At 41.0% G+C, this 25922-nt stretch overlaps 1 protein-coding gene across 1 annotated transcript; it reads right to left on the bottom strand.

Moving 5' to 3' along the window:
• Window positions 1-170: 170 nt before the first annotated feature.
• On the bottom strand, window positions 171-24552 carry LOC145658469 (inosine-5'-monophosphate dehydrogenase 1a-like). Its single transcript, XM_081715355.1, has 6 exons — window positions 22320-24552; window positions 22168-22242; window positions 21838-22044; window positions 21425-21510; window positions 21096-21297; window positions 171-218 (listed from the first exon to the last, which is right to left on the bottom strand). Exons 1-6 carry the CDS (start codon window positions 22359-22361, stop codon window positions 171-173), a joined length of 660 nt encoding a protein of 219 aa, XP_081571481.1. The 5' UTR covers window positions 22362-24552.
• Between the last annotated feature and the right edge of the window lie 1370 nt (window positions 24553-25922).

Raw genomic sequence — 25922 nt, 5'->3', positions numbered from 1 at the left:
GGATTTAGTGTGATATACTTCCAAGACTGAACAATGATGCTTTATTCTTAGTGAATGTGAATGAAAATCCCGCTTCTCGGGTTACTCACAAGACGATAGCGTCGCGTACTTCAGACAACAAAAAACGACGTCAAGGAACACAGCTGGTCTTCATCTGCGACCGTTACAGACTAGCCTCTGTGGCATCTCTCAAAGTCAAGCGAAAGTCTAGCCCTTAGCTAAATCACCCAGAATCACAGTTGGAGTTTACACATTTTAAAGACTCGACCTGCTCAGTTTGAGAAAACTCTCATCCTCTCAACGTGGTGGATGACGACGGGACATTTTAAGGGCGCTCACGTCTCTCAGCTCCGGCATGGAACTGAAATACTGATAGTGCGTTTCAGTTGGATTTGGATGTGAAGTGAGAGAGAACAGACGGGCGATGCGCCTTTGTTTTACTGTCCACGCTATTAGCTGGCCAGCCCAGTTCAGGTCTGACGTGTGAAATTTCCGTTTGGATGAGACAAAAATGTTTTTGACTTGGGTTGAAATAATCATCTTGCTTATAAAAGGAGGACTGGTGATGTAGCAAATCCACACAATCGTTTTGAAGCCGTGGTCAGGCTGCCCAATACTCAACTTTATTATGTTATTCACAAAGGATCTGACACAGCCCCCAACTGAGCTTTAAACACCTGGAAGTTAATTTAGTCCATTCTGTAAATTGAAATGTACAGAGATATGGGTCTGTAAAACAAATGGAATGTGATGCTTTTGAGCATTGCTATGGCAAAATGTTTTCATATCTGTTCTACAACACAGATTATATCGGTCTTGATAATATAATTCTTAATCAGATTTATGGTCCTTTTTACTCTGATGACATGGGAATGTTAATATGATGGGCAAAGAAGGCAAGCAGTTATATTTGAGTAGTGCTGGACATTATAAATGAGTAAACATCACTATTTACACATTAGGACATTTTATTATACTATGACATGACTGTATTTCTCTGTAGAGACTGTAAATGTATAGGTCTATTTTATGTGATGATAATCCCCGAAAGGAATGTGTTCTTCTGAGACCAACAATATGGAATTGGGCTAAAATTGCACATCACTGAGAACCCAACCCAGTCTGTGCAACAGTTTAAAAGTACACAATCCAAAAGAAAAATAAAGTCCACTCCTAATGAACTTGTTTAGTGACACTAACGTTAACCTAGTGATGCAAACATGGTTAATTTTGCTGATCAGCACTCCTTTGAAACCGTAGGAGTCTCACCTCTCTGGTTCGTAGCCAGCCTGGATGCGCGTGGCGCTGTAGCGCTGAGCTGCAGTCTCATGCCCATGAGATGTGTTGTGGCCAAATGGCCCCTGGTGCTCAGGGTCGCGAGGCGACAGCTGCAATCTGGCTGGCTCTGTGTCGCCCACAATGAGGCGGTAGTCGATCTGGTAGCTGTCGTGCTTGCCATTGGCAAAGTGCTCATAGACATGGCCCTCCATGTAAGCGATGTCCAGTACTCCAATCCTCCTCTACAACCCTGCGTGAGCTGACGCCCCGGGCCTCCGCCCACCTCCCCTCTCCACCTGCACCACAGAGCGGCTCCTGGGACACTGCGTGCGCATTCACCAGTGGTTGTGCTGGAGCCACGCACACAATCCAAGTTTGTTCCTCAGATCGAGATGGAGAGCTTTCTCTTAGCTGAGGAGCAGAGTAAGAGATTCATCCAACATGCATCATACAAGCAGCAGCTGAATCAGGTAGAATGAAATACGGCTCTGATAGAGGCTTCGTCCCAAACAAAATAAAGCTACTGGGTGTCTTGGTAAGACTCTGTAAGTGGTGATCCCTAAAAAGGCCTGTCTGCTGCCATTGGACTACTGTTTTCTCTAAAGTGCTGTCTGGAATGTTGTCAGAGACAACATTCAGAGGGATTGGGAAGGAAAGCCTCTTAGTCACTACCTGTACTGCCCTCATTGCCATTGAAATATAACAAGGTTACAGTCAAGCTCTGAAGCTTCACTCAACACTCTGCCCAACCGCCTTTAATGCTCATAAAGTAGGAGTTTGCAGAATTTGTTTGTTGTTATGCTACACACTAAATGCATGGCACACAAATGTTTGATGCAGCAAAATGTCAGTGCTTTTTTAACAAAGGAGAAATGAGCACATAAGCACCTTCCCTATATTATGTGAAGATGGATAATAAAATGATAACAGGTGTATCTATTTGTTGTTCTTATTTTAATATTCACATCAGGCTTGTGATTTTGCAAGGAAATTGTAACATAAATGTTCCTAGTGTTCTAGGGTTACTCTCCTGGGCTCATATTCTAATACAGGTGTGATAAGAACTTATATTTCTAAAAGAAACAATCTTTAAGAAACAACTGCATTTGCATAAAGGATTTATCTTTTATCTTAATGCTTTAATGTTTTAGTGTGCTAATGTCTGATTTTAAGTACACTTAGTTAAAAAGGCTACCACAAGTACTGTTCAAGTTCAAGTTCAAGTTTGGTTTATTCGTCACATACATAGTCATACACAGCATAACTCGCAGTGAAATGGTGGAGAGTGCTCTGTCCAAACTGAGGAAAAGAAAACAGGGGTGCATAGAGAAATATAGACATTCTCTATATGTGAAATATATATATGCAAAGATAAATCTATATATTCTATGTATGTACAAAATATATTAACAATGTATGTACAATATATGTATATTATGATTATATACACAATGTACAATGTATATGGTTGTGTATATATGTACACAATCTACAGAATGTACAGATCCATTTCGTATAATAACATATCTACAGTTGTTGTGTAACAAGGTCATTGAATATAAATATATATATACAGATATACAGTTATGTTACATTGTGGTGGTGGTCCCCACAGTTTATCAGTTTCCCTGATTCAGGGCCCGAATGGCCTGTGGGAAGAAGCTGCTCTTCAGCCTCTCTGTCTTGGTCTTCAGGGAGCGAAAGCGCCTCCCTGACCTCAACAGAGAGAAGAGTCTATTGTTGGGATGGGTGGGGTCCTTCACAATCCTCCTGGCCTTGGTCTGGCACCGCTTGTAGTAGATGGTCTGCAGGTCAGGAAGTTCCGTGTGAGTGATGCGCTCTGCTGAACGCACTACCCTTTGGAGTGCTTGTCTGTCCTGCTTGGTGCTATTCCCAAACCAGACTGTGATGTTCCCCGTGAGGATGCTCTCGATAGTGCAGGTATAGAAGTTCCGCAGTACCTTGGAGGGCAGTCTGAAGGACAGGTCCTGCGAGATGTGAACACCAAGGTACCTGAAACTATCTACTCTCTCCACCGTGGTTCCACTGATCCTCACAGGTTGGTAGTGCCGCTCCTGCTTCTTGCTGCAATCCACGATCAGCTCCTTTGTCTTACTGACGTTTAGGAGGAGATAATTTTCCTGGCGCCAGTTTTCCAGGTGTTTAATCCAGGTAGGCCCTCTCGTCGTTGTCCGAGATCAGACCCATGACAACGGTGTCGTCAGCAAACTTGACAATGATGGTGGAGCTGGAAGTGGCTGTGCAGTCGTAGGTGTACAGTGAGTAGAGCAGGGGGCTTAGGACACAACCCTGAGGAGCTCCAGTGCTGAGGGTGAGGGTGGATGAGGCGCAGTTGCCCACCCGTACTGATTGTGGTCTGTCTGTTAGGAAGTTGGAGATCCAGTCGCACAGGGATGTATGCAGTCCTAGATCCCCCAACTTAGTAGTGAGTAGGGAGGGGATGATAGTGTTAAATGCTGAACTGTAGTCGACAAATGGCATTTTAACATAATTTCCCCTCCCTTCGTCCAGGTGAGTCAGTGTAGTGTGGAGCAGATGTGCAATTGCATCGTCAGTGGAGCGGTTGTGGCGGTATGCAAACTGCATTGGGTCCATGGAGGCTGGCAGTGAAGATGTGATGAAGTCTCCGACTAGCTTTTTAAAGCACTTCATCACGACTGATGTGAGGGCGACAGGTCGGTAGTCATTGAGGTCGGAGGGTCGAGGTTTCTTCGGGACGGGGAGGATGGTGGATCGCTTGAAGCTGGACGGGACGATACGGAGCGTCAGGGAGAGATTGAAGATGTCGGTGAATACCGGGGCTAGCTGATCTGCGCAGGCTTTGAGGACCCTCCCGCAGATACCGTCTGCTCCCATCGCCTTCCTGGTATTCACCCTTTTAAACACTCTTCTCACGTCACTCTCCGTGACGATGAGAGGGCGCTGTTCTATGGTGGGCCCCGCGCATGTGCCATTGGCTGCGCCGATAGTGCCATTAGCACTAGCGCTGCTAGCATTAGTGCTGTTAGCACTAGCGCCGTTAGCATTAGCGCTGCTAGCATTAGCGCCGTTAGCATTAGCGCTGCTAGATGTAGCCTCGAAGCGAGCGAAGAATGTATTCAGCTCGTTCGCCAGAGACTCATCCGCACTCATCAGTCCGGAGGGTGGGCTCCTGTAGTCCGTGATCGTCCGTAGTCCCTGCCACAGGGATCTAGAGCCACTCCGCTGTCACTAAATATTAACTAGTTTCAACTTTGCTAATAGTTCTACTGATTTTCATAATTTTCTTCTTCTTTCCATTTGTTGAACATTAAACAGCTCTGTTTCATCTTCTCTCTCTCTCTCTCTCTCTCTCTCTCTCTCTCTCTCTCTCTCTCTCTCTCTCTCGAAGCTCCGCCTTGTGGTTTTAATATGCTCATCCACAATTCAATATAGAGCTCTACAGTCTATATCTGCAGAGCTGATGAGTTTATAAAAGTCCACACTGCAAAATGTGCATAGTACTGACGTTTACATTACAATGCTCTGTCCAGTCATGCCAAAGCCAGTTTTCTTTCAATTCAATGTATGTAAATGAATTACTTGAAGACATGAATAGAAATCTATAGAGGCATTACTCATTATGTCATGACCCTGTTATCTATTAGAAACCCACAATTTATCTGAATTAATTATTCATAAATAAATTGTCAGTTCATGTCCATTCAGATTTCAGTGGAGATCAGCAGGGGTCTATTGCTGTGTATTATTATTCATAACACTGTCCCTGCAAACTGTGAGAACAGACACACACAGGTTATTTTCCAGTCCTTGAGTGCTTTTGTGGCACTGCTTGACAGTTGGTGGAGTGTTCCCTAAAAGAGCCACTGAGCATGATGGATTCGGTAGTAGGAGTTTAGTGAGCAGAGAGGACGAAGACTTACGAGTGCAGGCCATGAACACCCCCCTCCACCTGAGCAGACATGGTCCTCTTCTCAAACTTCAGCTCTCCAGAGTACATCATAGAGCTACACTCAACATAGAAAATGACATTACACACAAGCATTCACTCACACACACCTTCCTCTCTTCCATTTTCTGCTGACCTTCCAAAGAACCCTTGATGCTATAAAAGATAAGAAAGACCATAAATAGAAATGTGTTTGTAGACAAAATATATCCTAGCATTTGAAAAACTGATGTTTTTCAGTGTACATGAAAAGGGAAGTAGATTCATCTGAACCCACATCTTGTTTTTTCAGTAGATGAGTACTGCTGTTGAGCCTTCTTACAATGACAATGGTTTTATTTAAGCCCTATTCAGTAATTACACAACACTGAAAACATCACAGTAAAACAGCAGTATGACCAGCACTTAAGAGTAAATACCTGAGTGCTTTTCACTTGGCTTAGAAGATTTTAAAGCATGCATTAATGCTACATAAGACCATATTGGGGTATTTGAGAAAATCAACAGCAAAGCTAAAGGTCCAGAGATTATAAAGGTTACCTTGAAGGTGATGCACATAATATGGGTTTTCCCAGAAACTAGTAAACCCAGCTGACATTTGCTAGACAGCAAACATTGGAGGTGTCTAGTGGACAGGAAATATCTACAATAAACCTTTTATATTTGTTTATCAGGGAGTGTGTATTCTCACAACAGTTTTGAGGAAAATTGCAAATAAATGAAAATCCAGGAAGTTGCAAACAAATTTGATTCTTTTCACTAAACAATGGTTTCTCAATTGCATGCATCTGCGTGCACAAGGAAAACAACTCCTAAATAGAAATAACATTATCACATTAAATGATTTAAGGTATATGATCACAGGAAACAAAAGAAAGTCTGATTGCCTTTAAACTAGGTTTGAATCCTTTAAGCAGACAACCTCAGAGCAATGGAAAACTGAGCCGAAAGCAAAAACTTTGGCCAAGTGTGAAAAGGCCATCCATAATTACCATAATAAATGTTATCTCACGGTGCACCCTTGTTGAAATGATGATCAAGTAGAAATGTGTTCATTTTCAATAGACTAGGTTCCTTTTTTCCATTACACTAGCATAATGTCCTTAGTGGTTGCAGCCTATTCTGGTAACACCCTCATAGCAGGACAAACATTATAGAAGTATGGATAGGCTTGCTTGGTGAATGTTTGTCTGAAGGTGTGCACATATCTGTTGTTGAGAGGATCAAAGAAGGAGATCAGACCACTGTCCCAGTCCAGGAGCACTCTGATCTGCTGGAGGGTCTGCTTCATGGCAAGAGGCATCAGCCTCTCGTCTGACACTCCTATCCCATATTTACCCTTGTACTAACCCACTTGCCACAAGCCATGCTTTATGAGGTCCTCACAGACTCACAGAAGAAAAAGTGATACAGCCTATTAAAGAATGTCATGCTTCAGTTACATGCTTTTTTCTGTACTCACACTTCCTCTAAATGTCTCACAGAATCAAATAATTTTCAACCTGCCATGAAGTGGATACAAATCAACAGAACGGCATAAAGAGAAACCACAACAACAGATGAATAAACAAAACAAGACTTTCCATGTTCAACTTGACATCTTTATTAGTTGGTAGTTGTTTAGTTGTTTTTATTTTTTGCTTTCTGCGGAATATGTAAGGACCTGTTTCCACTGAAATATAAATCACTAAACAGAACTAAAGTGCTGAAAGGCATATGTGGAAAAGGAAAACATTACACAATCAAAAACAACCATATTTTGTGCGTCTTACTAATTAATTAAATTTCAGTTCTAATTCAATGATTACATCCAACCTAGACATACAGGTTTTGCCTGTTAGAACATAGGGGAATCTTTTTAGCAATATATATTGCTGACTGAACTGACTGGCATCTATTTAGTGCAAATCTCATGGTCATTCCATGGAAAACTACAATGAACACAAGCTGCAGTACAAGATCTCATCATGCATCTTACTGAGATGTAATCTGATCTCCATGTACTGTTCAGAGGAATTCAAAGTCTTTGTCCAGCTCTTTGAAATTAAAATATTAAGTCACAAATAATGATTCCTATGAACATTAAACATATGTAACAAATGTGTCTTTAATAACAGGAACATTGAAAGGAGAAACAGTAACTTCCATAAACTGTAAGAAACAGGTGAACTGGGCTTGGCAAGAGTAGAGGTTAAGAAAGGTCTGCTTGTGTGTGCACATGTGTGCATGCATACCAGCTTGTTCAATATTATTTTTCATTTTTATCACATACTGAAAGTTGCCTAGGTGCTCTGCTACATCAGTCACCATTCCAGAGGCCTTGATCCTGAAAGAACATGCAGGAATGGATGTTGGCAGATTCCATGTGCTGAATGTACACATAGAATTAACAGATACAGAATATATCCTCCTACAAGAGAGGTTTATTGGTAGCTACAAATACATAAAACAGTTTAGTCAAAGTGTTTCCAAAAAAGATCTTATAGCAACTTTAATGATAAAGCATACCAGACTTCACAAGTATTTTTGTTGCATAATTATCTCTGACTCACCCACTAGAGGGCACAACATCCCTATTTAGTCATTTAGTGGTAGTGAATGGCCTGGGCCAATTAAAATTAGACTAACCTTAGCCTTCTATGTTTTATTAAATTATCCTCTCTTCATTATGTTACACCTACATGATTCAATTATTTCTCCAATTCCCACAATGCCTTAGACTCAACCGTCACACTAATCCTTTAAGGTAGAAGTTCTCCTATTGATTGGTTGTCAGCCTTAGTCAGCTTTATGATTGTATAAGAGACATTAAATTTAAATTATTCAATTGTTTAGTTATTGCAATTAATTTGTTTAAAAAATGTTACAATGGCATAATAGTCAGCAAATATATCTATGTGTAAGGATATAGGCATGCAAATTTTGATACAAGGTTTCTTATTTATGCATTTTTGATGATGATTATACTACTGCAGCACTGTGTGATGCTAATTAGACTACTGAAGTGCTCTGTGATGCTAATTAGACTACTGAAGTGCTGTGTGATGCCAGCTAGACTACTGCAGTACTTTATGATACCAGTTAGACTACTGCAGCACTGTGTGATGCTGATTAGGCTAATACAGTGCTGTGCGATGTTGATTAGACTGCTGCAGTGTTGTTCTTTATGGGCTTCCTGTCTGTAGGTTAAAGAAGCTGCAGAACATTCAGAAAATGGCTGCTGGAGTTCTTACACACACCAGCTTAAAGGAACATATAACTACTACACTCAAACATTTACAATGGGTTCCTGTTCGTGGCTGTGTGCAGTACAAAATCCTTCTCTTGGTTTTTGCCCTCATGGTCTGACCTGTCCATCCCTTTCTGGTGTTCCTCATATGTCTTTTCCTTCACTCTGTCTCCATCCCTCTGACACTCATCTGCTCTCTGTCCCTCACATCACACTCTGCACTATTGGCGTTTCTGGAGCTGCAGACCCAAGGCTTCTTCCTCCAGCTGCTCATTTCCAAGAATTTCCTAACTCATCTCTTTGTCTGAGATTATTTCAACCTTTAATTGGTTACTATAGTATGCACTTGCATCAATATTATGTCTATTTTTTTTAACCAGTTTTACTCCCTCCTGTTATCTTATTTATATATTTGAATCTTCTTTATATTTTATTTGACCTTTTTTATATTGTATGAACTTGTAAAGTGCCATTGGGTAACAAGAAATGCCCGTAATTTCTTAATTAGAATAAAATTCTTCTTCTTCTTCTTCTTCTTCTTCTTCTTCTTCTTCTTCTTCTTCTTATTATTATTATTATTATTTTTATCAAACATTGTATTGATCATCCTTTCAAAGGTTGCTGGTGTTACTTTTGGGCTATTATTATCAAATTTAGAATGGTGCGTTTTGCCTGGAATTAGTTTCTTTTGTATTGAGCAACCTAATGGAAAAAGTTATTCTTGAGCAGATAATCTACTATTTTTCACTTAATGAATCATTGATTTCAAGCATGCCTATAAAGCAGATCATTCTACGTGCACAGCACTGACAAAAATGATCGACAAGATATTTTTACAAGAAAATAATGGTCGGAATCGTATTACTTGACTTTACTGTGGCATTTGTTATTAACAAAACAAAGTATATATGGGTTTAGTCTATGGTAAAACAGCAGTTTCTCCTCCCCTAGATGCTTTCATTGTGGTGTTTCCCAGGGGAGCTGTCAGGAAAGAGCTGTCTAAGCTCTGGTTAGCTGAGAATGAATCTGCAAGCCTCACACTGCCCTGTCAGTAAGGAGAGCGAGCATGCCTCTCTCATGGCTCAGAACTCAGGAGAGGCTGGCCTGCGGTCTAATGGGCGTCTTTAGGAATATCTGTGATAGTAAACACAATATAAATTATGCGAGAGCTCAACATAGTCACACTGCCAGGCAGGTTAGTTAAACCAAAACCCAAAACAGATGCAGCGTGCAGATCTGTATTGTCTTGGTCACCACAGTATGGAACAAGTTACCAACTATGATCATGGGAGTACACAGTTTTGTTGGTGGAGCCCAGGAAGAGCAGCTGCTACCTCAGCTAATGGGGATCCAAATAAAGACACGAAAAACAAAGACATTTCAGTAGTTATAGGAAGTAAAGCTGTTCTGTAGAATTCAGAATTACAACTCAGACTGCATATTTTTGCAGGACACAGTTATATTGCTTTGCTGACAAATATGAAAGGATGATATAAAAGTTGTTGTTTTGGAGCAGAACAGCATCTAGTCTGGTAGGCTACTACTTCAACTACTCACTTCTTCAAGAGGTATCCACAGTACTTCAGGTACAAACCGTTCTATTCTATCCTCTACAGATTTCTGTGAGTTTATGTTTGCATAATATGAATTTCTGTTTACATTCATCAACTTTTTTATGAAATATACTGTATAGTGAATTTGTTGAAGTCTACACCATAATGAAGTTTATGAAAAAACAATGTTTATGAAAAAAAGCATTTAAATGCTCCTCAATCAAAGAGTATTAATTTTGTAAAATGGTGGGTAGTTAAAATAGTATTATTTTCTGCTTTCTACTAATTTTACTTCACTTGTTGTGAAGGAAAAAAAAAACTACTAAGCAACCACATGTAACTTATGATGTGTTCTAATCTGAAATTGTTTAGTGGATGAAACACTGCAGGTGCTGTTGTTGTTAGTGCTAACTGCTTTATAGTACAGAAATAATAAATGCTGAATCTCCTGATTGTCTTATTATGGCTTTATGTTATACAAATTTTCTGCCTTACTCTATTTTAGGGAAAACAATGGCGCTGTCAAAGCTCAACCAAGCTACTAAGAGTTTCACCAAAGCACAGGATTACAGAAATGACATCATGCTGCTGATGCAGCCCTATGCTAACTGGGAGCAGTATCTATTGCCGGCACCCGTCTCCATCGATTTACTGGCTCAGCTGGTACGCATTTCTGCTGCAGATGACTTCTCCATCAATAAAAATCCACCAAAAGACGGGTTCAAATTCATCAGATACCCCAATTCTTTTAGGGCCTGCCTCTTTCAAGTATGTAATGGTTGCTGGCAAGCCTTTAATGTTGCTCACAAGAACATGGACCAAATTCGTATGTACACCGGACAGGTTCCAGAGTACATCAAAAACTCAGTTGGGCTCATAATACAGGAGGATGATGGTCTTGTCCAAGCCTTCTTACCAGCTGAGCTTCAGAACATTGCGCACATATCATCAGAATGCTTAAACCTGGCCATCATGACTGAGAAACAATTCTCAGATATCATCAAGCTGATGCAAGAACTGGTGGAGGCTTTGGTGAATGCAAGACAGAGTCATGATGAGGAGATGGAAGAAATCAAGAAAAACATTGAGATAGCAAAGATTAAACGGGCTGAAGCTAAGGAGGCAAGCGACAGGGCCGAGGCTGCTTTCAATCTGGCTAATGAAAGATTAGCTGAGGACAGAAGGGCCTACCAGCAAGCAATGAAAGATTTGCCAAGTGGATGGGGCCTTTTTGGCCTGAAGCTAATATCAAGTATGTCAGAGCAAGCAATATCAATAGCCTGTGCGTTTGCAACAGAATTTCTTCCAGGACAAATTATCCAAACCTATCTCCAAGCGGACACTATTACACCAAAAGCCATAACACATGTGATCAAAAACTGAAAAGGCACTCCTGAAAGCCACAGAAACATGGCCACTGGAATGAAGAGTAACGTGGATGAAATGTTGGCAACAAGTAACATATTTTCTAAATCTATAACATTTCTACTAGTGGTTGAGAAAATGGAAGAACTTTGCAAAGGTAAGGAAATAAATTGGCCTGAGGTGTATGATCAGGAGAAGCAAACGGTAAAGTCTGATTACTTGGTGGGACTATTTCAGCAAGTCAGCAGAGATATACAGCAAGAAGCTGAATGCCCGATTAAATCCGAGGCACTAGGCATCTGTGACAAGGGTATCTCCACTTTAACAGAGCTAGGTAAATATGCTCCAGAGGGGAAATGTGATGATGCCAAAACAGAGGAGCTTATTAAAGCCATTGACGAACTGAATGTAAGGGCCATGGCCTTTTATTCCAAAAGCAAGTCTTTTACAAATCAGCCATCTTTCTTGACAGCACCCCCCAAGTCAAGTCAACAGCAAATCTATGACTCAGCAAATACAGATGTGGTCCAGATGCACTTAAGACAATCTCATCTACGTCTACAAATGGCTGAAACCCAGCTAAAAATTGCAAATGAACGGAACGAGAAGACTATGGACAACTTGGATCAGAAGAAAAAAGCTCTTGCTGAAATTGTGAGTGAGCTGAAACATTATAATCTCAAGGAGATCGACTTCAACAAGAGAATTGTGGTGCTAGCGAAAGGCCTGGAAATCATGGGGCAGGTGAAAGAACAGTGGGAGAAACTGGTGCACTTCTTTCAGATCATTTCAAACATTGTTAAGACCACTCTTAGTGAAAATCTTAAACATTTTAAGCAGACTGTTGAAATAGCTGTAGAGAACAACTACACCTACAGCATGTTTGTCAAAGACAAAATCTACACTAATGCTCTGAATACTTCTGCCTACGCCTATTTGGTTAACATGATGTCTACCACTTACACTGAGGTGTCTGTCCAGTACCTGATGAACAATGTCAGTACTCTGGGAAGACTGATGACCATGGATCCAAACTCACCTCAGTTCCTTGCAGAGATTGACAAGTTAGGGAAGGAATGCGAATCTGCCCAAAATGGTATCAACAGCCTTGCAGCAAGAAACAGGAAGGAGTTTTACAACAGATGCGAGGAAAGAATAACTCAAATCAAGACAATCCTTACCCCAGCACTGGCCCCACTGAGTGAAAAGGACAATCTCAATCTGAAGAAGGCAATAGATGCAATGAAGGAACCAATTCAGAAGGTGGAGGAAGACAAACCAGCAACTGAGATGAAGGCTATAACTGAGGATGATGCTGACCAATATGCATAACTTCATAATAGTGCATTTAATAGTGCATTTTCCTATACTTTTCTTTTCTTTTTTCTGTCATTTTAATGTAGTATGTATACAGTATTACATTTGACAAAAACATGATTAGAAGGTTTGACCTAATTCCTGTCTGTTAATTTATTCTGAATAATCAATTTTGTTCTTTTGATTAAATTACTGCAGCATCATACTGTCTCGTATTGTTTTTCTTTGTGATTCAAAGAACTTTAAAATCCAAGAGGTAATATGTATGCCAAACAAACAAACAAAAAAACATTTCAGATTGCAGAGTAGCTATTACTAATTATTAGCTATTGCTCATCTCTTTTTCAGTAGAAAAAAGAAATTGGAGTTTAGATTTACTAAAGTGTAATGAGTGAACTAAAGCCATTAGATTTTAGTAAACTCACAATTCTTCACACATTAATTGTGTTGCACATTGAGTGTGAGTGCAGTGTGGTGAACAGAGGAATACAGGCTCAGTAAAGGAAGTAGCAGTTCTTAGCAGCTAGGGTGGTACTGATGGGCCCAACATCTTAGTAAAAACAAAGTCTGACACTTTACACAAAAAAGAAATCACAGACACTATGATTTCATTATTTCAAAACATTAGCTATAATGAATCATTTTAGTGAATTATTATGATTATGAATTATGACTGCTCAAGTAAGGACATCCATGTATGCAAACAAAGCCATTATAATAAACACTCTCTCTCTCTCTCTCTCTCTCTCTCTCTATATATATATATATATATATATATATATATATATACAGTGCATCCAGAAAGTATTCACAGTGCTTCACTTTTTCCACATTTTGTTATGTTTCAGCCTTATTCCAAATTGGATTAAATTATTTTTTTCCCCCTCAAAATTCTACACACAATACCCCATAATGACAAAGTAAAAAAAGTTTGTTTGGAATTGTAACAAATTTATTAAAAATAAAAAAAACAAAAAAATCACATGCACATAAGTATTCACAGCCTTTACCATGACACTCAAAATTGAGCTCATGTGCATCTTGTTTCCACTGATCATCCTTCAGTTGTTTCAACAACTTGATTGGAGTCCACCTGTGGTAAATCCAGTTGATTGGACATGCTTTGTAAAGGCACACACCTGTCTATATAAGGTCCCATAGTTGACAGTACATGTCAGAGCACAAACCAAGCCATGAAGTCCAAGGAATTCTTTGTAGACTACTGAGACAGGATTGTATCGAGGCACAGATCGAGGGAAGGGTACAGAAAAATTTCTGCAGCATTGAAGGTCCCAATGAGCACAGTGGCTTCCATCATCCGTAAATGGAAGAAGTTTGGAACCACCAGGACTCTTCCTAGAGCTGGCCGCCCAGCCAATCTGAGTGATCGGGGTAGAAGGGCCTTAGTCAGGGAGGTGACCAAGAACCCAAGGGTCACTCTGACAGAGCTTTAGCATTGCTCTGTGGAGAGAGGAGAACCTTCCAGAAGGACAACCATTCCTGCAGCACTCCACCAATCAGGCCTGTATGGTAGAGTGGCCAGACGGAAGCCACTCCTCAGTAAAAGGCATAAGACAGCCTGCTTGGAGTTTGCCAAAAGGCACCTGAAGGACTCTCAGACCATGAGAAACAAAATTCTCTGGTCTGATGAAACAAAGATTCAACTCTTTGGCCTGAATGCCAAGCATCATGTCTGGAGGAAACCAGGCAGCGCTCAGCACCTGGCCAAAACCATCCCTACAGTGAAGCATGCTGGTGGCAGCATCATGCTGTGGGGTTGTTTTTTGGCAGCAGGAACTGGGAGACTAGTCAGGGAAAGATGAATGCAGCAACATACAGAGACATCCTTGAAGAAAACCTGCTCCAGAGTGCTCTGGACCAGGGTGAAGGTTCATCCAACAGGACAATGGCCCTAACCACACAACTAAGAGAATAAAGGACTGGCTTCAGGACAACTCTGTGAATGTTCTTGAGTGGCCTAGCCAGAGCCCAGACTTGAACCCAACTGAACATCTCTGGAGAGATCTGAAAATGGCTGTACCCCGGCGCGCCCCATCCAACCTGATGGAGCTTGAGAGGTTCTACAAAGAAGAATGGGAGAAACTGCCCAAAAATATGTGTGCCAAGCTTGTAGCATCATACTCAAAAACATTTGAGGCTGTAATTGCTGCCCAAGGTGCTTCAACCAAGTATTGAGCAAAGGCTATGAATACTTATGTACATGTGATTTTTGGTTTTTTTATTTTTAATAAAGTTGCAAAAACTCCAAACAAAGATTTTTTCACTTTGTCATAATGGGGTATTGTGTGTAGGAGTTTGAGGGGAATTTTTTTTTTTTTAATCCAATTTGGAATAAGGCTGTAACATAACATAAAATGTGGAAAAAGTGAAGCGCTGTGTGTGTGTATATATATAAATATTTGTCATTTCACTTTTCTTGGGGATTAATTAGTCCAGAGGCCTATAAGAGCTTGTCAAGGAAAAAACGTGTGTATGGGTGCATGCATGTATATGTATATGTATATTAGGAACCAAGCATTAAACCATTAAGCTGCAATAAAACTGAGACACAATTGTCTTGGAGAAAAGAAAAACCATGTTCAGTTAGCACAGGCTGTATCAAAAGCCATAGAACCAGAGGACATTAAAATCATAATTCTCACCTTGCATAATCTCTCATGATTCAACTGTATATGTAAACAGATATGCATTGGTGTGTTGTAAGGTGTTCTGCCATTATCTGATGATATGTTTGCAGAAAGTGTGTTACATCTCTAGAGAGACAATTGCCTCCTGGCCTCTTTTTGGTGGAGAATGGAAAAAGATACACATATACACAGACCCGCGCACGCATGCACACACACACACGCACGCAGCATTAGTTTAGCTGCAGATGCAGTTACTGCATCAACACTTCTAACGTGACTGCCATGTGGCCTCTGCAAGTCCAACCCTCATCAACATGTGCTTCATGTATCTGGATCTCTTTTTATCTCATTCTTATTTTTTATGTCATTCTTTCTCTTTCTCTCTTATCCCTATAGGCTCTATTTGCTTTCTGCTAGCAAACAAGAGGTTAAAAAGACTATTTCCCTTTGTTTGTTTTATCATTTTTATTTTCATTGCAAAATCTGATGTGTGTGTAGTCTTAAATAGCGTCTCATATGGAAGGTAAACACATACTTTCAGAGTTAGACTGATTTGACTGAAACACTAATCAATATCTTAACATTGTTTAACTGCAAAAGTGTATAAATGGTTTTGATAACCACTGAAAAGATATGGAATGATGAAATGTATGTAGGGCCATTCTAATGTACTACTGACCAATCATTCTCTGCCTCAGGAAGTGTCCTTAATCTCTTATCCAACTCTCTGAGAAAAGGAGAGCGATAGAGAGAAACAGACAAAGAAATATGTAAATGTGCAAAGTAAATGTGTGTATCTTGCTTATGGTCAAAGAAAGAAATCTAATAATTCTGTACTAGACAAATGTGTGACAGATTTACTTCGAGAAGTAAAATAGTTTGAGGAGTTCAGAGTTTTAATAGTGTTGCAGAAGAACAACAAAAACATTGCCTGAATTTCAGAATCCCAGAAAACAGGCACAGAAAATTTGAGAGCAGACTGCTAAATTCAACTAAACAATCCAAAAGAGCAGGGGGAGCAGTGCCAGTACCAGACAGCGATGGCGCAGGTCGGGACACTCTCTATGATGCTGTTGCAGACCAGATCAGGATGACGGACATGCTGTCCTTCTTCAGTCTCCTCAGGAAGCAGAGCTTTCTTCACTAAGGAAAAAGTGCTCAGGGACCATGAGAGATTGTTTGTGATTTTAAGAGAGTGTATGTTCTCACTCTTCACTGTATGTATTGGGGTGTGAGGCATTTGCATCCTTCTGTAGTCCATAGTCATCTCTTTTGTCTTTTTGACAACCAGAGAAAGGCATGTCTGGAGAGACTGTGACAAAGGCTTTGACTTCTTTAATTGTTTCTGTATTGTTTTTCATGGTATAAATAAAATGTAAAAAGGCAAATCTAAAGCAAACATATGAATCTAATTAATCTAATTAAGGCTAAAGTGAAAAGAAAGCAAGCCCACAATAGTTTATTCTATTCTGTGTGATGACAATGGAATTGTCAACAAAACCAAAACTGTGATGTCATAATATCACTGACCATTGTCATAATAGCTATTCTTATAATCTGCTTGACAAAGGTAAAATTGGTCAGTCTGTTGACAGAAATGGGAGGTTGCAGCAGCAAAATGCAGTTCTGCTGCTCTCACAGAAGATCTTCGAAGAAGAAGAAAACGAAGATTTTGTTGGACAGGAACACACAAAAAGCAATGAGTAGATTGCAACAAGAACTACCTGACAGAGTAGATACGAAGGAAATTAGAAAACGACACTGTGTTAAAATTGGAAAATTTGAGGAGGAATGTAGTGGGAAGGAGTTGGAGGAGAAGCAGAAGGAGACAAAAAATGAACAGAGTGAAAGATGGCACCTGAAGAGTGAAAGAGAGGATGTAGAGAGTGAAAGACAACACCTGAAGGGTGAAAGAGAGAATCTTGAGAGTGAAAGACAACACCTGAAGAGTGAAAGAGAGGATCTAGAGCGTGAAAGACAACACCTGAAGAGTGAAAGAGAGGCTCTAGAGAGAGAAAGACAACACCTGAAGGGTGAAAGAGAGAATCTTGAGAGTGAAAGACAACACCTGAAGAGTGAAAGAGAGGATCTAGAGCGTGAAAGACAACACCTGAAGAGTGAAAGAGAGGCTCTGGAGAGAGAAAGACAACACCTGAAGGGTGAAAGAGAGAATCTTGAGAGTGAAAGACAACACCTGAAGAGTGAAAGAGAGGCTCTAGAGAGTGAAAACCAAAACCCAAAGTGTGAAAGAAAGAACCTGAAGACGTTATGGGACAAAGTAGTGGGGAAGAAAACTAAGCAGCAGCGCATGGGGAGAGCCATGGCTGGGGAAGCTTTGTACTGCTCAAAGGGACCACACACTTCCCAAGGAGGACCAGCTAAAGAAATCGGTAGTATGCAGAAAGGTTTCCCGAGCACATAAAAAGGCTATGATTACCAACTGGCCAAAGAGACAGACGCTGTGCTTGACTACATCAGAACTATGTTTATAACCAGTCAATATGAACTTCTACCAATCCATCCAAAACCTGATAAAGGAGACCTGAATGACGATACTACTGGAACTACAAAATTACTGGGACTACTACTATTTAACATTCTGAACAAATAAAAATGAAAAAGTCCTCATGTTCTTTAAAAAAAAATAAATCAATAAAATGTAAAAAGCTCAAAAAGCTTTTTTAAACATTGGCAACTGTGTATTTGATTTACCTCGGAATGGGTGCAGCTGGTTCATGGCGCATGTGTTCGAGCTTTAGCCTCTGTATTTGGCATTTCAGTGCATCGAGCAGTTGAAACTATAGCAAGCAAAGGCAAAAGGAGCTGTGCGGTCGATGTTTGTGCAAGTGGTCTTCCACATAGTCCCATGCTGTGCTGGGTTTAGGGTGTGTTTGCAGGGAGAGCCCAGCGCTTACAGGCTAAGAGGATTACAGTGGAGCATTGCAGGGACTGTCAGAATACAGAGCGCGCGCGCGCGTGTGTGTGTGTTTTCTCTACACATTTGGAAGAGAGAAAACAGCTGTGATGTAGTTGATAAAATTGCAGGCCTGGCACAGGCTCTGCTCAGAATGGTGAGAGAGCACTGGAGGAGTTTGGGAGTTTATTAATAGCGTTTAGCTCACTACAGAAGGATTAGATCAGGGCTTTGCTGGGAAGGATGATGATAGGGTTTGATCACACCATTTAGCACAACATTGTCATTGTCCATGCTTGTGTATGGTTCTAAAGAAAAGGATCTTTGTTATTCAATCCAATAAATTTCAAATTCAAATTTTCTGTTTCTCATGAATGAATGTGGACTATAGGATGGGGGGTGTCAACTGTTTGTGTGTGTGCGCGTGTGATTTAGACGGTTGAGAGAGTTGAGAGATAATTTCATGACAACGAACCAATTAAAATCAAAATTATTCACACTGTGTTGACAAGAGACACACACACAAACACACACACACAAAGAGAGAGAGAGAGAAACAAAAAGAATCACAATCAGGGCTCACCAGATCTCTCAGAGTCTCTCTGACAGGCCCTAATCCACTCCGCCAATTGAAAAACAGAAAGTAGCAGAGAGAATAGCAGTGTGGCAGTATATGAATGTGCCCCCAACAAATATATAATTCACACACACACACACACACACACACATCTTTCACACTTACACATCCATACTCACATGTACACATGTATACACCATTGAACTACACACATCTATATTCACATGCACAAACAAACACCCCACACAAATGTTTGGTCTTTGTGCAAATTCACTTGGAGGTAGGCCAACATTCTAGATATAAAATATGTGACAATAAACATAGCCTCAGTACGTTTCATTTCATGCATTTACATCTTGATCCACACAAACACTTTCACACTCCTTTGCCTCACACTCACAAACACAAGAAACACTCGGGTGGCCTTCGGTAGCAGGAGGGATGTCAGTGCACAAAACACTGGCTTGAAATGTTTTTAACCCCCATTTCAATGAAGACCATCATACCTTGCAAGGTATAGCATTCTTTCACTCTCCTGGACAACCTCAGGCTGTTCCTGGAACCAGCAAAGCCAGTGGTTTTGGCCTCTGTCTGAAGCACAAAGGGGGTATGCAGGAGGCGTAGCGGAGCATGTCAGGAGGGTGGGCAGAGCCCTCTCCCAGCAGTGGCAGAGGAGAAAGGGCACATGGAGCACAGTGGCTACGGTTGACACCTGCAGGAGGCGACATGTGGGCAGGGCCAGTATGAGCCCACTTGGACCCATCTGCCACCACAGAAAACTCACCTGCTGTGTGTGTGTGTGTGTGTGTAGATTTGTTGACATTGTTCATGAGTCAGTGAATCATGTTTTTGGTGGATATCATGTTTTCAGCTCACAAATATTATAAATAATAATACAGGTAATAAAACAGGGAAGAAAGTAGATGTTAGCCGGTGCAGCATTTACTTAATTCATTATTCATCTTTTATGTTAGTGTGTAACTCTCATATTGTAGTCTCCTGAAAGACAGACAGAGGCAAATATAGGCAAAGATAGCATTCAACTGTTATTCAGGGATATCCCACCATTGGGAGTGGACGATTAGGGGTGCTGGAGTAGGAAGGTATTTGTAGTACATTCCTGTTGTAGGCCTTCCTATAGTGTTTAACTGATTTCCATAACTGAAATACATTATAATGTTTAAAAGTTTAGAAACGTGAGCATAATACTCCAGAAGATGTAGCGTCCTGGTGTGTGAATGAGTAGTAATCTTTCTGAAACAATAAGTTTGATTTAATTCTCGTTTTCATTTCCTTGTGGATTGTATTATTTTATTTGAAACATTTGACTCAAAATAAAGAAATAGTGCAAAAATGTGAAAAGGCACTACAGGATGCATCTTGAATAAACGAAAACCTCGACCAGATGTTGTAAACTTAGAACAGTAATTATGTTCTAAGAATGTTGATAAAAAAGAACAGGAATTTACAATATATACATTTGCCTGCATAGTATCCCAAGTGTTCCATCGACTGCACTCTTCTGGATGAGGATCTCGGATGTTGTTCCTGGGATCTGCTGGAGCCACTCTCCCAGTTTGATGGTCATCGTCCCTAAACCCCTGGTGCCCTGATTGCTACCAGAGCCAGTGTTGCCTCTTCTTTTAGCGTCTCATGTTCCTTGTTGCTGATGTTGCTATCTCTTGCGATTGCTACATCCATCACTATGACTCTTTTCTGCTGTTTATCCATCACTATTATGTCTGGTGGTTTAGCTATTACCATCTTTTAAACAATTTTCTGGTATACGATGTCTTATCAAAGATAACCCATCCACACTCTAAGAGCATCCACACCATCATCAATCAAATTCTTCGTCTGAGCAGCTGTCACTACTACACAGACATACACAGAGACAGAGCGAGAGAGAAGGATGAAAGTGAACACAGCAACAAATGAAAAGAACCAAACACCATCAATTCTTACCTACCTCAACCCTCTCAGTTTACAGAACAAGCAAATGTGAGAACTGTGACTCACCATTCCCCCCCACCACCTGGAGCTCAGGATACTTCTGTTTAATGTAGTTAATCATGCTGATCTGAAACACCGAGTTTCCCTGAGATGAGTCCTAAAACAATAGACACAGCCTTCAGACCAAATTCACTATGTCCAATCACAGTCCTGTGTTACACAGCCTCATAGCAAAAATAGTTTGTCATTTGATTCAGGCACCATACTCAGGATGGAGACTAATCCCACTCCCTTTAGGACCTTAAGACCTACCAGCACCACCACGTCCACTCCTGCCTGCACGAGCAGGTCCAGCCGGTACTTGTCATCCTCACGGGTAACGATGGCAGCGCCACACAGCAGCTGTTTGCGGGAGTCTTTAGAGGCCAGAGGGTAGTCTCTGTTCTTCTTCAGATCAGTGCGAGCAATTATAGCCACCAGCTCATCACTGTCGTTCACAATGGGCAGTTTACCTGCAATCAACAAGCGTCCCCACGACCGACCCGTTACTCAGAGAAGAAGTGGAGAAGTGAAAATAACCTTTCAAAGTCCTTTAGAAGCAGTTTCACTTCTCAAGCTGAAAAGATGAAGAATCAGACCTTTTTTTGCTGCACTGCAGGATGTCATTGGCCTCTTTGAGTGTAACACCTGCTGGTGCAACCACTAAATCTTCCCTCTTTGTCATTGCCTGGCAAATATCACAAATAAATCACAAAAAGATGTGAGTTTAAAGAATGTGATTTTATACACACACACACACACACACACACACACACACACTTATATATATATACACATTTTTTATTTTTATATATATATATATATATATATATATATATATATATATATATATATATATATATTGCCCTCTTTCACACACTGACACAGAAATATCACAATTTCATGATAGTTCTATTCCACCTATATTTTTAAGCATTGTATGTCATATGTGATTCATTTGTGTTTTTAAAAACCTTTTGTATATTGTATGTACAATCAAAGATGAATCACAAACCTCCTCCAACAGCCGGTCATAGTCCTTCTCTGAGAGGAAGTCAATGTCTCGTGACGTCACGATTCCCACAAGCTTGCTGCCCATCTTGCCGGTTTCGGTGACAGGGATTCCAGAGAAGCCGTGTCGCACCTTGGCCTCAAACACATCTCCGACCGTGTGCTGTGGACTCATCACCACCGGATCCGTGATGAAGCCCTGCTCGAATTTCTGCCATGACACCATATATTGCTCTGCTGATGAGAGGCCTCAGGGAAGCTTGTGTGTAAATCTGCATGTTCAACGTGTTGTTCATTATATTCCTATTAAGACAATTCACTGAAAGTTTGACACCTTAACTTTCCGGACTTCATTTGCTTGGAACTCTGGGGTGCAATTGTGATGGATGATCCCAATACCGCCCATGAGCTGTAATACAAAATCACAGAAAGCTAAATGGAAAAGCAACAGGACTTCATGGTTTTGAGTGTGTGGGGGATACTCACGGCCATAGCGATGGCCATGGAGGATTCAGTCACAGTACCCATGGGGGAGGAAATAAGCGGCGTCTTCAGGGTTATCTTCCGGGTCAGAGCACAGGTCAGATCCTGAATGACAGACGCAAATGGTAACAGAAAGGAACCAATGTTCTACAGAACAATTATCTTTGTTTATGTTCATGCTTGTATTTTCATACAGACTATGCATTGCACAAAGATAAGAACAGTTTGGGGTGTTACTTTGGACAGCTTTCACATATGCACACATCTCTATCCCATTATTAATTTGACTTCAAGTGACTTGGATGTGCTCATTCAAAGCACAAATATTGCTGTTTTTATAAGCAGGGCATCAGTTTAATCTCCCTGTGGTAAGACAGACAAAAACATCCTACGTTCTCTCCCACATTCTAGCACACACACACACAAAATGTAACACCAAATATAAATACCACAATATATACTATCCCATATCCATTACACATGGGAATTTTGGTTCGTGCCTCCCTCACACTGTCATACACACACACACACACACCCACACACCCCTCAGCCTCTCTGCCTGTGACAACACACCCTATGCACCTGGGATGCCAACACCACCTATTTTGCACATCTTATTTGCACTCCTTCATCCCTCTCTTACACTATGCCACACTCCACCCTCTGTTGTAGTCGTGTTCGCACTACATGGCAACTGACTCAGCTCCTCCATCTCACTGAAGGTAGAGGAGACCGCCAGCTCACTAATTAATTAGGAAGATCCCGCCCCCTCCACTAAATCATTACTAGATGTGCTGTATTTACTGAAACACACATACTGGTAAGCCCTTATGGGGCATGTCAGGAAACCTGCTGAGCTGTTTTGGTGCATTTTGCAAAAGTACTCACCACTTCATCTGAGGTAAAGTCAATGAAGCCAGGCAGGATCAGAAAATCACTGAATCAAAGACCACAGAACAAACAAACAAAGAAAAACTGATACTAAAAATACATTATACTAACAACCTAGCAAATACAAGTCACATCAGAAGTAGATGTACGCTAAAGAAAGGCTATTCTGTCTGTGCTCTCATGTAAACAGAGTTAAAACGTAAGCGTTTTACTGATCCGCGGATCGAAATATTTATCCAGTGGGTGTTGGCCGAGGATGCTAAAGCTATTTCTATTCGTTACGCTTTGCCCTTTCTCCATTTCGACGTGCTATCCTTTTATTCGGGAGAGCCGATGTCTCGCATTCGCAGCATGCAAACAACAACCGTCATTATCGTACTCAAGTAGTACACACGGATTTAGTGTGATATACTTCCAAGACTGAACAATGATGCTTTATTCTTAGTGAATGTGAATGAAAATCCCGCTTCTCGGGTTACTCACAAGACGATAGCGTCGCGTACTTCAGACAACAAAAAACGACGTCAAGGAACACAGCTGGTCTTCATCTGCGACCGTTACAGACTAGCCTCTGCGGCATCTCTCAAAGTCAAGCGAAAGTCTAGCCCTTAGCTAAATCACCCAGAATCACAGTTGGAGTTTACACATTTTAAAGACTCGACCTGCTCAGTTTGAGAAAACTCTCATCCTCTCAACGTGGTGGATGACGACGGGACATTTTAAGGGCGCTCACGTCTCTCAGCTCCGGCATGGAACTGAAATACTGATAGTGCGTTTCAGTTGGATTTGGATGTGAAGTGAGAGAGAACAGACGGGCGATGCGCCTTTGTTTTACTGTCCACGCTATTAGCTGGCCAGCCCAGTTCAGGTCTGACGTGTGAAATTTACGTTTGGATGAGACAAAAATGTTTTTGACTTGGGTTGAAATAATCATCTTGCTTATAAAAGGAGGACTGGTGATGTAGCAAATCCACACAATCGTTTTGAAGCCGTGGTCAGGCTGCCCAATACTCAACTTTATTATGTTATTCACAAAGGATCTGACACAGCCCCCAACTGAGCTTTAAACACCTGGAAGTTAATTTAGTCCATTCTGTAAATTGAAATGTACAGAGATATGGGTCTGTAAAACAAATGGAATGTGATGCTTTTGAGCATTGCTATGGCAAAATGTTTTCATATCTGTTCTACAACACAGATTATATCGGTCTTGATAATATAATTCTTAATCAGATTTATGGTCCTTTTTACTCTGATGACATGGGAATGTTAATATGATGGGCAAAGAAGGCAAGCAGTTATATTTGAGTAGTGCTGGACATTATAAATGAGTAAACATCACTATTTACACATTAGGACATTTTATTATACTATGACATGACTGTATTTCTCTGTAGAGACTGTAAATGTATAGGTCTATTTTATGTGATGATAATCCCCGAAAGGAATGTGTTCTTCTGAGACCAACAATATGGAATTGGGCTAAAATTGCACATCACTGAGAACCCAACCCAGTCTGTGCAACAGTTTAAAAGTACACAATCCAAAAGAAAAATAAAGTCCACTCCTAATGAACTTGTTTAGTGACACTAACGTTAACCTAGTGATGCAAACATGGTTAATTTTGCTGATCAGCACTCCTTTGAAACTGTAGGAGTCTCACCTCTCTGGTTCGTAGCCAGCCTGGATGCGCGTGGCGCTGTAGCGCTGAGCTGCAGTCTCATGCCCATGAGATGTGTTGTGGCCAAATGGCCCCTGGTGCTCAGGGTCGCGAGGCGACAGCTGCAATCTGGCTGGCTCTGTGTCGCCCACAATGAGGCGGTAGTCGATCTGGTAGCTGTCGTGCTTGCCATTGGCAAAGTGCTCATAGACATGGCCCTCAATGTAAGCGATGTCCAGTACTCCAATCCTCCTCTACAACCCTGCGTGAGCTGACGCCCCGGGCCTCCGCCCACCTCCCCTCTCCACCTGCACCACAGAGCGGCTCCTGGGACACTGCGTGCGCATTCACCAGTGGTTGTGCTGGAGCCACGCACACAATCCAAGTTTGTTCCTCAGATCGAGATGGAGAGCTTTCTCTTAGCTGAGGAGCAGAGTAAGAGATTCATCCAACATGCATCATACAAGCAGCAGCTGAATCAGGTAGAATGAAATACGGCTCTGATAGAGGCTTCGTCCCAAACAAAATAAAGCTACTGGGTGTCTTGGTAAGACTCTGTAAGTGGTGATCCCTAAAAAGGCCTGTCTGCTGCCATTGGACTACTGTTTTCTCTAAAGTGCTGTCTGGAATGTTGTCAGAGACAACATTCAGAGGGATTGGGAAGGAAAGCCTCTTAGTCACTACCTGTACTGCCCTCATTGCCATTGAAATATAACAAGGTTACAGTCAAGCTCTGAAGCTTCACTCAACACTCTGCCCTACCGCCTTTAATGCTCATAAAGTAGGAGTTTGCAGAATTTGTTTGTTGTTATGCTACACACTAAATGCATGGCACACAAATGTTTGATGCAGCAAAATGTCAGTGCTTTTTTAACAAAGGAGAAATGAGCACATAAGCACCTTCCCTATATTATGTGAAGATGGATAATAAAATGATAACAGGTGTATCTATTTGTTGTTCTTATTTTAATATTCACATCAGGCTTGTGATTTTGCAAGGAAATTGTAAAATAAATGTTCCTAGTGTTCTAGGGTTACTCTCCTGGGCTCATATT

This window comes from Electrophorus electricus, chromosome 6 (assembly GCF_041902795.1).
Source record: "Electrophorus electricus isolate QZ-2024a chromosome 6, ASM4190279v1, whole genome shotgun sequence".
Taxonomy (NCBI): Eukaryota; Metazoa; Chordata; class Actinopteri; order Gymnotiformes; family Gymnotidae; genus Electrophorus; species Electrophorus electricus.
Note: the sequence above shows the minus strand (reverse complement) of the source record. Positions and strands in the feature narration are given on the sequence as shown.